Raw genomic sequence first — 18,343 nt, 5'->3', positions numbered from 1 at the left:
GAGGAGGAATAATGGTCTGGTGCTGTTTTTCTTGGTTTGGCCTGGGCCCCTTCGTTCCAGAGAATGGAAATCTAGATGCTAGAGCATACAATGACATTCTAAAAAAAATTGTGCTTTCAACTTTGTGGCAACAGTTTGACCCTGTGCACAAAGCCAGGTCCATCCAAAAATGGTTTCCCAAGTTTGGTGTGGATTAACTTGACTGGCATAGAGCTCTAACCTCAACCCCATTGAACACCTTTGTGATTAATTTGAATGCCAACTATTACCCAGGCCTGATCACCCAACATCAGTGCCTGACCTCACTGGTGGTCTTGTGGCTGAATGGATGTGAAGCCCCCCAACCAAGTTCCAAAATCTAGTGTAAAGTCTTCCCAGAGGAGTAGAGGCTGTTATAACAGCAAATGGGGAACCAACTTCATATTAATGCCCATGGTTTTGAAATAAGATATTCAACAAGCAAATATGGATCTGATGTTTTGGCATCCAAAATTATTTGGCCATGTATTGTAGGTTGTAGGAGTGATAGTCTGGTTAGAGAAAGACCAGGAAGTAGGGAATTGCAATAGTCAATGCAGGAGATTATAAGTGCATGGATAAAAGTTTATGCAGTGTCTTGGGTAAGAAATGTGCATAATCTGGAAATGTTTGTTAGATGTACAGTATGTATAAGAATTTGGTTACAGATGGGATGTGGGGAATAAAGAACAGTTCTGAGTCAAGGATAAAACCAAGGCAGCAAGCTTCAGGGGTAGTTTTTACTGTTGTGTTGTGATCAGAAATAGAGATGACCAATAGGTAGTTTGTATTGGATGGTGGAACTATTTTTAACTTGGTTTTTAAAATATTGAGTTTGAGGTGGCGAGTAGACATCCAAGATGAAATGGCAGAAAGACATGTAGCTATCCCTAATAATCCTGTAGCTACTAGGAAACTATCCAAGTTCCAATTTTACACCATAGAAATCCCTGACAAAAGCTGTTGCCACATAAGTGGCCACTATTTTCATGCACTTCATGCTATTTGTACACCTGCTCTAATAAGCTTTGTTAATGAGTCGGCTGTCACAAGCTTAACTTAGTGTATTAGTATAAGCATTACAGGTTTTCCCAAACAGAAATTGCTTCAATCCAGCTCCACAGTTACATAGCTGAACATATCGTCCAGATGCAGAAGGAATTGATTCGTGCCACAGATATCAATTCACAGTCAGCTACTTACATCAGCAGATTCTAAACTGTGGGTCCAATTTTTTTTCAAGCATGAAACTTTATATTCTGAGCCAGTGGTTCCCAAACTTTTGCAGTTCGCGGCACCCTTAGAGTCTCCATAATTTTTTCAAGGCACCCCTCCAAAATAATTATCGAGCAGTCCCGTTTTATAAGTAGTTGGGTCAAAAAAACGTAATAAGTATTTAGGTCAGGACAGAAATACTTATTTAGTTGTATGCAAAAATAATACACATAAATCCAAGGGAAAAGAATATTTTTATTTTTTTAATTATATTTCTGTCAAAGAATAATTTACAGCTAACTCACACTGTGCCCTCCTTCATCTCCACACACTCTGTGCCCTCCTTCATCTCCACACACTCTGTGCCCTCCTTCATCTCCACATACTCTGTGCCCTCCTTCATCTCCACACACTCTGTGCCCTCCTTCATCTCCACACACTCTGTACCCCCTTTCTTCCACACACTCTGTACCCCCTTTCTTCCACACACTCTGTACCCCCTTTCTTCCACACACTCTGTACCCCCCTTCATCCACACACTCTGTGCCCCGTTCATCCACACTCGCTGTTCCCCCTTCATCCACACACGCTGTTCCCCCTTCATCCACACACGCTGTTCCCCCTTCATCCACAAACTCTGTGCCCTCTGCATCCACACACTCTGTGCCCCCTGCATCCTCGCTCTGCCCCCTCCTTCATTCTTTTGCCCCTCCATTGCTGTTTCCTATCACCATTCCCCTCCGTTTCTTTACTTACCATACTGGACATTCTTTCTTCTATTTCTTCTGTCTTACCAATTCGGCTGTGCCAGGGACCCAGCATCGTATTCTCTCTCCTGCCGCTTGTCACCGCCCGACATTCAGTGAGAAACGAGGAGGGAGGAGGATGCTAGGTCCCGGGTGCCGCCGGATTGGTAAGTTTTTGTTTTTTTCTCCTGGCCGCGGCACCCCTGGGAGCCGCTTCGAACACTTTGGGAACCTAGGTTCTGAGCTGTATATTCAATGGCAGAACCTCAGCACGCAAATCTGGAAGCGTATCGGCATGTCACGTGCTGATGCGTTTCTGCATCTATCATACACAGCGTTTCATCAGAGTAAATGACTTGTAGTTATCCTTGGCATTATTTAAAGTGGTTTCGACCAATCATGTGGCCGTATCACAGCAATACAAATCACTGGTGTTCTGATTGTCACGTCACTAATCCCAACATACCTTACAGTGGCCTCAACCAATCACACTTCTGAACTACGGCAATATAAATAGTTGTACTTGTTGCCATGGAAATCAAGCATCTCTGACGCATTATATATTTTCATTTTATAACAAGGACTGATCAGGAATTACGTTTACATTTATAAGAGAAATACCTAAAAACATAAAACATTATTTACTAATGATGTGTTGACTCTAAGTGTGTAGCAAATAAAATCAGATCTAAAAATACTTGATCACTTTAGGCCTGATTCATTAAGGATCTTAAATGAAGAGGATCCTTATTTCAGTCTCCTGGACAAAACCATGTTACAATGTAAGGGGTGCAAATGAGTGTTCTGTTTTGCACATAAATTAAATAAATACGGACTGTTTTTTCATGTAGCACACAAATACTTGATAGCTTATTTGTACATTGAAATTTAAAGTTGATATTTATGTGCTACATGAAAAAACAGTCAGTATTTAACTTATGTGCAAAACAGAACACTCATTTGCACCCCTTGCATAGTAAAATGGTTTTGTCCAGGAGACTGAAATAAGGATCCTCTTCATTTAAGATCCTTTGGTACTATACCCTGTCTTACTGGCAAATATAATATGATTAACCATAATATTAATATATTTAATTATTAAATCTTAGAAATTCATAGGAGGCAGGATTATTGAAACAGATCATTAGATTGTTTGCACTTGGTTATACAGTCATGGCCAAAAGTCTTGAGAATGACGCAAATATTATTTTTAACAAAGTCTGCTGCCTCAGTTTTTATTATGGCAATATGTATATGCTCCAGAATGTCATGAAGAGTGGTCAGATGAATTGCAATTAATTTCAAAGTCCCTCTTTGCCATGACAATGAACTTTATTTCCACTGCATAAACTTAATATAATTGTCAATAAAAGCCTTTGACCTTATGAAATGCTTGTAATTTTACTTCAGTGTACCATAGCAACATCTGACAAAAGGGTCTAAAAACACTGAGGCAGCAAACTTTGTTAAAAACCAATACTTGTGTCATTCTCAAAACTTTTGGCCATGACTGTACTTTTCATCATCATCATCACTATTTAATTATATAGCGCCACTAATTCCGCAGCGCTGTACAGAGAACTCACATGATTCCCTGCCCCATTGGGGCTTACAGTCTAAATTCCCTAACATACACACACACACAAACCGAGAGAGAGACTAAGGTCAATTTGTTAGCAGCCAATTAACCTACTAGTATGTTTTTGGAGCGTGGGAGGAAACGGAGCACCTGGAGGAAACCCACGCAAACATGGGGAGAACATACAAACTTCACACAGATAAGGCCATGGTCGGGAATCAAACTCAGGACCCCAGTGCTGTAAGGCAGAAGTGCTAACTTTTATTTATATTATATAGTATGATTATCTCACATCACAAAAAACACCAATTAACCCCTTGTGACATATTCATATTCTTTTTTTAAAAAAAAAAATTATTTACATATACAGGTAGTATATATTGACCAAAATAGATATTTGAATCTCAGAAATATGGTATATGACCGCATTATCCAGATTTCATAAAGGGAACTAAAACAAATACATTATATGAGGGTCCTCCTAGATGTTTAGTTGCACCAGATTGTTCAAAACCTTTGAAGCAAGGGCCTCATCCTGAATATACAGTAAACTTCTCTTCTACATGATAATTTATAACACCCACTCCTCTTTTATTATCTTTTATCTGTTCAATTGCCATCACCGTGAGGCTTCCTGCATCTCCACTTTGGCATACTAGCACATGCTTAGGTAAACCATGTTTTTATTTTATTCAGCACATTACAAAGGTGCTGTATGAACTTTATATTCAAGTACCTACTGATCCATCCTATGTATTGTAGCCTACTTTTACATTGAATCAGTAGTCGAAGTGGAAATATAGAAGTGGCAGTATGGAAAATGTAAGTAAGTTGCTTGGGGCTGCCTAGGCCCCCAAAATCTTCAAGTAATTTTTTTGGTTTGAATTAATTTTAGATGCTATTAAACACTATACAGTAAAACACAAAGACATATTAATAATGTAAGGCTATCCCCTCTGCTTCCATTTGCTCTTTTTCATCTTTTCCCTTGTCCCTCCAACTATTCCTGTTGTGTCCCTTCATCTTTCCCATGTCCTTACATATCTCTCACGTTTGTCCTTCATCACTCTTACTGCTGGTCCTGACTCCGGATGAGTTGGAAATAATATTACTTGTTGGCAGCCACAGTTATAGCAACTTCCAATATACCACTTAAACTGAATTAAACTAAAGCAGATATACATATGACTCATTTAAGGGGCAGATACAGGAGTCAAAATAGAACACTGACAATGACTTCAATTAATTACTTCTGTGATCAGCATGAGTAACTACTAAACATTTGGCCCTCCCATACTTATAAAAAACCATAAGATAAACGTGCATCTTTAATAATTTTGTCTATGTCTTTTCTCTTGAATAGACTTATAACCAAATGCGTTTTAAATTCCCTTATTTCCTAAAGATAACATTGTTTTCATCTTCAATATATTGTGCTATTAGTTTGTTTCAACTATTGCTTTTTTCTATAATTTTCCTCATACTTGAAGCATACATATTATATTGAGTTCTAAATGCAATTGATCTATCCTTCTTTATTTTTTCCTTTGTTCAGAATCGGGCTCAAAATGAGAATCTCGATCTATCATCTCTATCTCCTTTAAAGCTTTATTTAAGATACTTTCTGGGATATGATTTTGCCTGTTTCTTAAAACTTTTTCTCTTTTAGAACAATTTTTCCTTACTCTAAGAAACGGTCCTTTCAGTATATTGTTTTTTCATAACTTATGGTGATTGTTTCTGTGATTCAAAAGACTGTTGTGATTAAGAGATTCAATGAAAGTCATGATAAAATAATCGCCTCTACCGAAAAACAAAAAATTGTCTATACACCTGCAATAGATAACTAGATTAACCCCAAGTGGCTCACCTCCATATTTACTTCTCCTCAAACACCCCCACATAGTTATTAGTGAAGCTAGGGGCAAATCCAGTTCCCATGGCTATCCTCAGTGTCTTTAAATAAAACTGAGTCAAATGCAAAATAATTGTGCTTTAGTATAAACCCTATAGATGATAATTCAAATTCATGTACCGTCCCATCCAATTCGGCATCTCTTTTGATAAAAAATTCTACCACCAATATACCAGTGTCATGTGGTATGTTAGAATACAGTGATTCTACATCACAAGTTAAAAACTGAAACATGTCTGTCCTTAATATGAGATTTAAGGGGCGTCACATGAGAAAAAGCAAAAATTTCTATTAGGGCAGATGTGAGGGATTAATGCACCTGGTCAGCTCACACATATTCTTAAACTCCTCCATAGTAGTCTTATAAAAGCTTTCCACAAATGGATCTCTAAATTGCATTGGGTACAAATTAGATTTATTTTTGAATGTTTTCAAATGAACTGGATTCCCCATATCAAATATATTACATTCTCCTTTATTTATACTTCCAACAGTTAAGGTTTCTTTAGCCTCCAATGTTTTGAGTTTACAATCTTCAAAAATGATAGGAGACCATCCGATCGTCCGTTGTTTTATAGATTTAAGTGCAAAGTATCTTCTGTACGTAAGATAAGAGAGCTGACAGAGTAACTGACATTAAGAGAGCTGACAGAGTAACTGACAGCTTGACAGTCTTGCTTTCCACAAATGCACTGTGTGGATTCATTGATTAATCCATAGGGGCAGACCAGAGATACAAGTTAATGACTACAGCATTTGTCGCAGTCCTGTATAAGATGCCACCAGTGCACTGTCCTTCTGGGATCGGCTTCAGATAGCTCTAATGGAGTGGAGAGGTAACACTTTAATTTTTAACAGAGCTGAAGTGGAACGTCAGGTATCCACTGAACAATTTATTTTACTTTCATTGTTCATATCTGAAAATTTCAATGATGTGGTTTTAATGTTCCTTTTTAGAATCACTCAGAGCATTATGTAGAGTTTAAATAATTTGTGTCCAAAGCATACACTTAAAATGCATGTGGCAAAAATGGCTCATTTACGTGGTTTTGTTGAGGTGCATGTAAATGAAGATATATTTGAAGCGCAATGAGATACGGTTTAAGCGTCTCTTGATGTGGCCGCATAATAGAGATGCAAGTCATCAAATGCATATAAGTGGGTATGACAGTACCATTCCCACTACTGCTGTTGCTAGAGTTTGCTAGTGTTACTGTAGCTGTCTATTTTGAACGCACCTTGTTCTATCCACATATATTTAATGTGTGAGCCTACAGGGAGCTCCTATGACCAAGTGAACATGCTTGTAACAAACATGTAAAACGCGTTGGCTTTTGACATGCGTTTTCACCAGCGTTAAAGAACAATAATGCAGCTGACCTAAGTGATACAGAGAAACTTGCATTTAAAGTGGTGTTTTGACCATGGGTTAATAAAAATAGAATATGTGAAAAGCATCCAGTAAATTGAGAAAAAATATGTGAACTTTTCCTTTATGTAAGCAATTACCTTTCCACAAAGAACTCCTCAGACAGCAAAATACTCCTATTTTTTATAGACTGGATCTACATAATATATATTGCTTTTAATATAAATAAAGTTTTAGTTTATTATGCATTTAAAATTGGTGTTGATGTTGCTGAGCGGTAAGGGCATTCTTAGGAAGTTGAGAATTATTCTATAAAACTCTATATTTATGGAGTGTACTACAGTTTATATACATTTGTTGTTGCTGTTGTCTTTGCTATCTATGAAAAGTTTTTTTTTGTATTGAGCAAAACATCTACATACATAATAACAGACACAGTGAACATGGAAGAAATTACAGAAAGGAGCAAGTTAAGTGTTCAACATTTCAGCCCTCCTCTAAAAATCTTTCTTTTGATGAGCAAGGCCAGTTATATTATAAACCTGCTCCCTAATTGTAAGACTGGATTGTATTCCCATACATATATTCTCCCAGAAATCCCTCTGTCATGTAATAGAATCCTGACATCCCTGAAATCACAGATCTCTGGTGACATCACAATGCATTATCAGAAAGCCAGGCTTGCAGGTCAGTTGTGTTATGATGTGGTGAATCACATAATAATATCAAATAGTTTTCAGCAAAGAAAAGCTATGGCATGGCCATACTTTGTAGAGTTGCTGACATTGTGTATTCATTGATTTGCTAATGTTCTCTGTTTTCGTGTATTGATACAGCGCTTGGTAGCTAGTACATTGATGGTAGAGACCTGCCCCCTCTGCACGTGCAATCACAGGGAATAGCAACAGAAAGGTAACTGGTAAATTTTAGTTTTTAATTTTTAAATTGATCTATCCATATTATAAAGTAAATAGAATATCTAAATCATCATCTATTTATATAGCGCCATTAATTCCGCAGCGCTGTACAGAGAATTCTCACATCAGTCCCTGCCCCTTTGGAGCTTACATTTTAAATTCCCTAACATCCAAATATGATATATATCAAGTAATCCTCATTTCTCCTCATTTCGCTAAGTATGGAATCAAACTGATTTAAAATGGAAGATATGTACAAGCGTTTTTAGTTTTTTTGGCATAATAGTTTACTTATCTTGTTAGTAAAGGTGATATTTTATTCACTATTTAATAGTGAACTTATACCGTTAATTCCTGGTGAGACAATTGCTCTTGCTACACTTGCTATTAGGAAATCCTAGGCAAGCCACAGACTGCAACATTGACAGTGAAAGGCGCGGAGTACTCCAGTAGTTATATGAGGTTCCTGAAAAACTGATACAAGAAGATACTAGTCGTTCTGGAGCGATCATTTATTTCCTTCTATTTTGACTTGGACCCGCAGGTGCACTCATTTTGTCTAACACAATGTCTCACATTATACTCTTACTTTTTATTTTGTAGGTTACAGCATTTGACTTGTGAGGCTGCATTTTACCGACACAACAAGTTGTTACAGGTCACAATGAACCTGCTGAATTCTCTCCAATATGGGGTCTCTTACCAATGGCATGAACATAGCTTGTGCTAAATCTCTGGAACACAAGGTACTTTCTGCAAATTGCTGTGTCTATTTTTATATTTACTTTAATAATTTCATTGTCAGCGACTGCAGTGCAGGATCCCTGGCAGACAGCCAGTCTCTAATTGGTTATTGGTTTCGAATTTGTAATTCCTTGTCACATGATGCATTTTCTGTGTTTTAGAACAGTAACGTTATCTGTGAAGTAACTTAGAAAAGACTTTTGCTGAAAATTGTATTTTGCTGTATTCAGATTTGTACTCTTTAAAGAAACATTTATTTATTTTTTCCATAGCTGACATGGATGATGATGATGACTCCGGTCTTCTTGATTTTATTGGGTAAGTGCATCGATTATTTGCATGCAATTGCTTTGAGAATGTTAATATATGTATAGGATCTTTACCTAGTAAGATCCAAAAACCAGATAGAGAAAGTAAATGATTGCTGCTGCTGATTGTCATACGTACAGATATGGGGTCTGATTCATTAAGGATCTTAACTTGAGAAACTTCTTATTTCAGTCTCCTGGACTAAACCATGTTACAATGCAAGGGGTGCATTAATGGTCCTGTCTATGTGTATGAATCGACCAACCATAAACACAATGGATTTCTAAGAAGTACCTCCTGTATAGTGGTGAAAGAGAGCATGCAGGGCCTGTTTAGATACATGTATATATTTAGGTGTATTGAGCTATGTACATCCATGTGGTTTTTGTCTGTCCATGATGCGTGGATCTTCACTCCATTCACAGAATGGTGCCTGCAGGTTTTTCGTCAGACAGCATTGGTTCTTATGAAAGCCACCTGTCGGTACTCGGCATCAAGGATGAGCATGAATGCATTAAAATAAAAGTGCACGTGTTATTTTTGTGCATTCAAGCTCTTTCCAGTGATCACATTAGGGACTTGAGAGGTGTAACAGACAAACAATAGGTATGATTGGTCTCTGATTATAGAGGCATGTATAGCGAGGTGAACACGACACAGGTCAATGCACCATAGACCAGTGGATCCCAAACTTTTTCAGTTCAAGGCACCCTTAGGGTTTCCATAATTTTTTCAAGGCACCCTTAAGCCAAAATAATTACCAAGTAGTCCCCTGCCTTGCTTACCACTGGCCCTAGCCTAGGCACTCCTGTGTGATCTCCGAGGCACCCCAGGGGAACCTAGGCGCACAGTTTGGGAACCACTGCCATAGACAATGACAGCAAATTTACGCAGGCCCTGAGTATCCAACAGGCTGACTAGGTTTGAGCCTTGGGCGCTAGGCTTTTGGAGGAGCATAATTTTGAGGTGCAAAATTATCGCTAAGTTTTGAAAACACAGGAACATAAAAATTGGTGGGGGGGAGTGAAGTGAAGGAAGCTGGATTTGAAATTTAGGACAAGTTTGTTTTAACCTACTGCATGTTAGCTAGGCGAGGGGGGAAGGGCGTTACGAGCTTTTTAGCCTAGGGCGGCCTGAACCCTTAATCAGGCCTTGTGTTTATGTAGCCTTATCTGGTTCACTAACTGCCCTCGTTACATATTAATGTCAAATAGTGGCTCTACTAGAAGGTGGTTTTATATACACAAATTTTGTATGCACAAAATAATATGCCCATAGTTGTGTTAAACTATAAATATGCTTATGTTTTGCTTCTTCTAATGTATTTCAAATGTGTGGTAATCTTTTGTTTGTTTTATTTCTCTTTAAGAGACCATCAGGCATTGAATTACTTTCTGCACGGATCTGACAATAAAACTGTAAGTTTCTTTCCCTTACACTTATATTTTTATTAATTAAATTAGTCTTGAAAATGGAAGTTGATTGGGTGTTACAATACTGTAATTTTGTTTACTTTATTGCAAACCCTTTACAAAATATAATACCTTACAGGAAATTACAGTATATTAATTCCTGATTTTCAGCAAGATTGGCCTGATTGACCTTTTCGGATTAAAGTCTGCTTTTGCTCCAGCCATTAAGTGATGCAGAGTATTTTCTCTATGAGAGGCAGTGCTGCTTTCTGTGTGAAGCTTGTGTAGTTGTGTTTATTGTTTGAGGAGGTTTAAGTAATTTTAATGTCAGTCTAGAGCGGCGGTTCCCAAAGTGTGCGCCGCGGCTCCCTTGGGTGCCGGGGCGCTGTCACAGGGGTGCCGCGATCAACCTCTCAAAAAAAAAGAAAAAACATACCCCCAAAAAAAACAAAAAAACGTACCCATCCAGCTCCGGATCCTTGCCCTCACTGACTGCCGGGCGTGACGTCATCACGTCCGACAGCGTCAGTGAGGAGCGGCAGCAGAGAGGACAGAAGACAGTGGAACATGAAGTATGAAGGTGAGTAAAGGAACGGAGAGTGAAGGGGACAGAGACACACGCTGAATGAGGGGGAGAGAACAGAGAGAGACACGCTGAAGGGGGGGGGGACAGAGAGAGAGAAAAACGCTGAAGGAAGGGGACAGAGAGAGAGAGACACGCTGAAGGAGGGGGGGGGGGCAGGGAGAGAGACATGCTGAAGGAGGGGGACAGAGAGAGAGACACGCTGAAGGAGGGGGAGAGAGACACGCTGAAGGAGGGGGACAGAGAGAGAGAGAGAGACGCTGAAGGACGGGGACAGAGAGAGAGAGAGAGAGACGCTGAAGGAGAGGGACAGAGAGAGAGAGACGCTGAAGGAGAGGGACAGAGAGAGAGAGACGCTGAAGGAGAGGGACAGAGAGAGAGAGACGCTGAAGGAGGGGAACAGAGAGAGAGAGAGAGAGACGCTGAAGGAGGGGAACAGAGAGAGAGAGCCGCTGAAGGAGAGGGACAGAGAGAGAGAGATATGCTGAAGGAGGGGGACAGAGAGAGAGAGCGAGAGAGAGACGCTGAAGGAGGGGGACAGAGAGAGAGCGAGAGAGAGACGCTGAAGGAGGGGGACAGAGAGAGAGCGAGAGAGAGACGCTGAAGGAGAGGGACAGAGAGAGAGAGAGAGAGACGCTGAAGGAGAGGGACAGAGAGAGAGAGAGAGACGCTGAAGGAGAGGGACAGAGAGAGAGAGACGCTGAAGGAGAGGGACAGAGAGAGAGAGACACGCTGAAGGAGGGGGGACAGAGAGAGAGATGCTGAAGGAGGGGGGACAGAGAGAGAGATGCTGAAGGAGAGGGACAGAGAGAGAGATGCTGAAGGAGAGGGACAGAGAGAGAGACGCTGAAGGAGGGGGACAGAGAGAGAGAGAGAGACGCTGTAGGAGGGGGACAGAGAGAGAGAGACGCTGTAGTAGGGGGACAGAGAGAGAGAGATGCTGAAGGAAGGAGACAGAGAGAGAGACACGCTGAAGGAGGGGGACAGAGAGAGAGAGACGCTGAAGGAGGGGGACAGCGAGAGAGAGACGTTGAAGGAGGGGGGACAGAGAGAGAGAGACGCTGAAGGAAGGGGACAGAGAGAGACACGCTGAAGGAGGGGGACAGAGAGAGAGAGAGAGACGCTGAAGGAGGGGGACAGAGAGAGAGAGAGACGCTGAAGGAGGGGGACAGAGAGCGAGACACGCTGAAGAAGGAGGAACAGCGAGCGAGACACACGCTGAAGGAGGGGGACAGAGAGAGAGAGAGACACGCTGGAGGGGGACAGAGAGAGAGACGCTGAAGGAGGGAGACAGAGAGACACGCTGAAGGAGGGGGGCAGAGTGAGACGCTGAAGGGGGGGACATAGGGTGTGAGATGGCGAAGAGGGGGACACAGGATGTGAGATGGCGAAGGGGCGCAGTGATAAAGAGGCACAATGTGATGGTGAAGGGGTCTAAATACATCTTGCGTCATTTTGACCCAACTACTTAAAAAACGGGACTACCTGGTAATTATTTTTGCTTAGGGGTGCCTTGGAAAAATTATGGTGACCCTAAGGGTGCCTTGAACTGAGAAAGTTTGGGAACCACTGGTGTAGAGCACAGCTACTTCAAATGTGTGCTGGGTGTTGGTACAACTGTTAGTAACCTTGACTTCACTTATTAAGTGCAGAAGAGTCATCTATTAGTGCACACACGTGATTGTATGTATTGGAGCATCTGCCTTGGACATGTAGAGAAATGGTCTAAGAAGCAATAGCCCTAGTCTCCCTTGTATGGTCCGGTGCAACTCTACTGCACTTGAGTAAACAAGAACAAAAACATTTCTATAATTCACTTTGTATTTTATTAGTTAGGCTAGGTACACACTACAGGAAAAGCCTAATGATTAGCGATTTTTCAACGACAGGGGAAAAAGAAAAATCCTGATCAGCATGCTGATTTCATGTGTACACACTATACCCGATTACCTTCAGATCTGTGTTCTTCATCTGTCACAACCATTGGGTAATGGAGAAAGGAGAGTGCTGCTGCTTAGCTAAATTGTCGTACCAATTCTGCAGAGTGCATACACACTGCAGAATTGGAACGACATTATTCCATCGTTGAACAAAATGTTTAGTTCAGTTTACCAATCCCATTCAAAGTTATTATGGGCTTTGGAATGATAATCGTTCTTCATTGCAGGGTACACACTACTGTGATATCGGATATTCTTGCTGTAGGACTTTACCTAGATTCTGTGATGGTGCCAGCAAGTCTGATGTTATAACTCATCATTCTATAGTGATTTCTATTCCCTTCCCCATAATACCATTATCTCCTCCCAGATCGGACCTGTCTGTTAATTAAGTGTGGTAATACACAAACTTTTGTATTACAAATACACTGTTTATTTCACATTGCTTCTTCTTTTCTTTTTTTAATTTATTAAAATCCACCATTACACGTCGGCTGAAAATTTGCAGCCTTTCAATTCACTAAGAACCAGTGACACACTATGCTGCATTCTTGGAAATTTTGATTCGGCCCACAAAATAGCTGACTGCACCGTGTTTAAACGTAATTTCCACTTGAAACAAACTTTATAAGACAATGTAATGGAATAAAGATAATTTAGCCTGTATATAAAAGACTGTTATCATAAATAAAATAACCTAATTTAGTTTTATGCCTCTCAACATTTAAAATGCAAAACTGGAGCAAACTAAGCCACACACATAACCTGCCCAAATTATACATCCTAATCTTTGCAAACCTTGGCCAGATCTGCACAGTGGTAGCCGCATTACAACAAAGCCACGCCCACTTTCCAACAGGCCACCCCCCTTTCAGATTATGAGAGGTTTGCACTTCTGAGCTCTGCTTTTGTGCAGCAGTAGAACAGTAGACTGTTCAGGCTCAGTAAAGTCATGGCACTCAGCCTGTTATTACGTGAGAGTGCAGCTTGCATTTTATGGGCATTAATAGTAGAGTACAAATCGCTCATCTGATGTCATCATTTCACTGCAGTTGTGTCCTGATTTGCTCTGCGTCTATGTCATTTGACCCCCATAAACTCCTGTTAGAAATATTTGTGCGTATTCTATGTAGTTGTTATGATTTTTTTTTTTTTTAGATTTTAATGTATTTCTTAGTTGGCATCTACTGTGAATTGCTTAACCTCCATTTCATTGTTTTTGAAATGTTTAACCCTATACCTAGTAGAAGAATAACTATTGTGCTTCACAGACAGGTGATGAGTTATTATACACAGATTTTTCTGCATGTAATGCAAACTCCATATTCGCCAATGCTAGTGTAAGTATCAACCAGAAATAAAATAAAACCGACATCAGTATGTATTGATGTATTTATAGAGTCCTATAGAGTGAACTGCTGATTTGATTGAAGATATGGGAATAAAAGATTTTTACAATGTTGATAAAACTCCCGGGGGTAAATGTATCAAGCTGCAAGCTTCCGGCGGGTTTGAAAAGTGGAGATGTTGTCTATAGCAACCAATCAGATTCCAGTTATCATTTATTTAGTACATTCTACAGAATGGCAGCTAGAATCTGATTGGTTGCTATAGGCAACATCTCCAATTTCAAACCCGCTGGAAAGTCGAAGCTTGATGCATTTACCCTCTGATGTGTACGCAACAAAGAACTTTACCTCGATGGTGCTAAATCCATAAATTACGCCAAGGCTTTGATCCTTTTGTCCTAGCCAGTATTTTTTTTTTTTTTTAAAAAGAATAGGAAATTCATATACATTTGTTAAAGAAAGATTTGATATTGAATCCAGCCTATACCGTGCATAGCCACAACACGACTGTAACCTTGCTATTATACAGAACATTAGCTTGCCAGTAAAATTAATTTCTTTTTTCAATCCTACCAGCCCTCCTACTAACACCCTAGCACCGTTTTCTTGAGCCCAGGCCTACTTCACAATGGACATTACCATCGCTCCCACTTTCGTTAATAACTTGCTCTGCATCACCAAACTATCTGTGTACAATCTGTTAATTAAGTGGATGTCTGGTCTTTGTATAATTACGTTTAGTTTTATAATGTATTTTGTAACGTATTATGGATTGTTGCTGTCTGTGTATTATATACTGCTGTAAATTTCATGCATGGTGAGGCTGGTCTTTTGTGACGTCTTATAAATAAAAGAGAACAATACTAATAATAGCTTGTGGTATAATGTATAGTGTATGGTTTTGGTTGCCCAATATGCTAGATAATACCATAAAAAGGTTTAATTGTGCCCCAAGCTGATCTAATGGCCATTGTAAATTCATCATCATCATCATCATCATTTATTTATATAGCGCCAACATATTCCGTAGCACTTTACAATTGGGGACGAACATAGTAAACTAATAAACAAACTGGGTAAAACAGACAAAGAGGTGAGAAGGCCCTGCTCGCAAGCTTACAATCTATGGGACAATGGGAGTTTGACACATGAGGCTAAGGCTAAGTCTACATTTTGGATTTCGGCCCAGCCAGGCTGCAAAGGTAAAAGTGACTCATAAGCTAAATGATCCCGTCACCCAACAATGTTGTTCAGGGGGTAGTTGTCTTGTGTGAAATTGTGTAACAGGTGGTAATAGGGTAATCTAGTGAGGTTAAGAGGGTGGTTGAGGAATATTATAAGCTTGTCTGAAGAGGTGGGTATTTAGAGAACGCTTGAAAGTTTGTAGACCAGAGGAGAGTCTTATTATGCTAGGGAGAGAATTCCATAGAGTGGGTGCAGCCCGAAAAAAAAGTCCTGTAACCGGGAATGGGAGGATGTAATGAGGGTGGATGAGAGACGCAGATCTTGTGCAGAACGGAGTTGCCGAGTTGGGAGATATTTTGAGACGAGAGGAGATGTATGTTGGTGCAGTTTTTTTGATGGCCTTGTAGGTTAGTAAAAGTATTCTATTATATTGGCTTCGGTAGAAAACCGGCAGCCAGTGTAGAGCATACAGAGTGATTCAACAGAGGAATAACGTGCCAGCGTGCAAAATAGATTGTAGGGGTTTGAGTCAGTTTTGGGGAAGACCAGTAAGGAGGGAATTGCAATAGTCAATGCGGGAGATGATAAGTGCATGAATTAAGGTTGGTTTTTGCAGTGTCTTGCGTGAGATATGTGTGAATTCTGGAAATGTTCTTTAGATGTATATAACATGATTTAGATATAGAGTCAATGTGGGGAACAAAGGATAGGTGTGAGTCAAGGATCACACCTAGGCAGCGAGCTTGTGGGGTGGGATTAATGGTCATGTTATCAACAGAGATAGAAATGTCAGGTATGCTCTTGTTGGTGGGTGGGAATATTATTAACTCTGTTTTAGAAAGATTAAGTTTGAGTTGGCGAGAGGACATCCAAGATGATATGGCAGAAAGACAGTCAGTTACACGGGACAACAGAGATGTCGAGAGATCAGGAGAGGATAGATAAATTTGGGTATCATCCGCATAGAGATGATACTGAAATCCAAAGGAACTTATTAGATTTCCAAGAGAAGCGGTGTAGATAGAGAACAGCAGAGGACCTAGCACTGAGCCTTGCGGTACTCCAACTGATAAAGGAAGTGGAGCAGAGGTGGCCCCAGAGAAATTAATAGTGAAAGAGCGATTAGAAAGGTAGGATGAGAACCAGGATAGAACAGTGTCTTGAAGACCTAGGGATTGCAGTGTTTGTATGAGAAGAGAGTGGTCTTTGTCATTTATTCTAATGGAATCCAAATTGCAAATGTGATTGTATCATGTAAATATTCATAAACAAGCTGGAAAACACTGGTGCATACATATTATAGCAAATATTTTATTTTACTTTTTATACTGCGTAATATTGAAAACGTTCTCTGCTTTTTAACATTTAGCTTGCTGATGCTAAATCGTCCATTAAAGGTGTACAAAGTCTGGTGGAAGAAGAATCCAGCGATAGACTTCAGCTGTCTAATAGCATTCAGTTCTTTGAAGATGCTCTTGATTCTTCCCCGATCCCAGACCTCAGCGAGGACATTCTACAGAAATCGCTGCAGGAGGCCAATATCACAGAACAGATACTAGCGGAAGAGGCGTATTTGGACGCCAGCATAGGCTCCAGCCAACAGTTTGCAAATGTTCCACTTCATTCTCATTCATCAGCGTCCTTTACTCAGGCAACCAGTGCCCCTACTTACTCAGGTCAAACATTACATCCCATAGGAGTGCCTGTAGTCCCACATCAAGTAGGCGCACCGTTTGCGAGCAATACAGTTGGTCCGCAGCATGGTTTTATGCAACACGTCGGAATTATTCCTAGCCAGCACATGCCCAACAGTAACCAAAACAGTTCTGGGCAGATCCATCTTATCGGCTCGATTAATAATCAGTCTCCAATGATGACTATTAACAATCTGGATGGATCTCAGATTATACTGAAAAGTGGTCAGCAGGCACCCGCAAATGCAAGTGGTGGGCTATTAATGCAGAGACAGACACCGAACGGCAATGCAATGTTCGGCAGCCCTAACGCAAGTCCAGGAGGCCATCCAGTCACAGTTCCATTCAATAGCGGTAACTTTCAGACTTCTTTGCCTGTCCATAACATCATTATTCACAGAGGACCAGCGCCAAATGCTTCTAAAGCCCCAATTAATATTCAGCCAAAGCCTGTTCAGGTAGGCCAGCCGACATCATACAATGTCAATCATTTAGGAATGCATCATCACAGACAGCAAGGGGTCCATTTTGTCCCTGCAAACTCAACCCAAAGTTCTCCAATGGGTCAAAAAATGCCCGGTAATCACCAAGGGCCCCACAAACCATCTAGTCAGCAATCCGGTGGTATTGTTATCCATTCTCCTTTAGGACACCAACACGGCCATCCTAACCAGTTCCTCATTCCTACAGGCCTTTCTGTAAATTCTAGTTCAGTCCAGCACATTCAGACCATAAATAACCAGCTTGTGCAGGGCCAGCCGTCACACCTCGGTCCCCACCAAGTCCCTGCAGACCATGTAATGTTGAACAGAAACACAGCGCCCATGGTTAGGCCTAGCCAACAGTATCCTGGGCAAATGTTAAATAACTCGGGCACAGCTGTGCAACTTGTTTCCGGTCAGGCATTCACAGGAGCTGGAGGACAAGTCATTTTCAACCATGGACCATCTCAAATTGTCGGAGGACAAATGACACAACTATCCCCTACACTTTTACATTTGTCACCTGGTCAAGGCAATACAGCTCAAGGTAGATCAAGTATGTCGTCAACACCGTCTGGTTGCCAAAACATGTCGACTGCAAACCGCTTCACGGTTTTAAGTTCGGGCACAATGCTTCAGAGCATGGGTCCATCGTTTCAGAGTCCTGGAGGTGGTGAGAATTATATTGCCGAACAGCAACAGAACAGACCCCATTCAGCAGTCAATGAATCTCATCTTCCAGCTTCCAGTGCGATGTCCAACAACATGTTCTGTCCCAATACAGGCTCACAGCAGTCATTTTCCTGTAATCAGGTATTTCTTCACTTCAACACTATGTTATCTCATTGTTTTATAGAACTTTCAAGTTCAAACTTTTTTTCATGTT

The 18,343-nt window shown here is 40.5% G+C and overlaps 1 protein-coding gene across 5 annotated transcripts in view; it reads left to right on the top strand.

The window, feature by feature from the left end:
- Nucleotides 1-18,343, top strand: part of BICRAL (BICRA like chromatin remodeling complex associated protein) — a 52,787-nt gene that overhangs the window by 14,035 nt on the left and 20,409 nt on the right. Inside the window, exons 1-6 of one of the 5 annotated variants that reach the window (XM_075204174.1) lie at nucleotides 6,501-7,529; nucleotides 7,679-7,754; nucleotides 8,363-8,505; nucleotides 8,776-8,821; nucleotides 10,182-10,230; nucleotides 16,651-18,270. In XM_075204174.1, coding sequence (XP_075060275.1) covers nucleotides 8,781-8,821; nucleotides 10,182-10,230; nucleotides 16,651-18,270 — 1,710 coding nt within the window. In that variant the 5' untranslated portion in view covers nucleotides 6,501-7,529; nucleotides 7,679-7,754; nucleotides 8,363-8,505; nucleotides 8,776-8,780. The other 4 variants (XM_075204173.1, XM_075204176.1, XM_075204177.1 and 1 more) reach the window with 4 other exon arrangements.

The sequence above is a fragment of the Mixophyes fleayi genome, chromosome 3 (assembly GCF_038048845.1).
Source record: "Mixophyes fleayi isolate aMixFle1 chromosome 3, aMixFle1.hap1, whole genome shotgun sequence".
In the NCBI taxonomy this organism is placed as follows: Eukaryota; Metazoa; Chordata; class Amphibia; order Anura; family Limnodynastidae; genus Mixophyes; species Mixophyes fleayi.
This window is presented reverse-complemented; position numbering and strand designations above follow the sequence as displayed.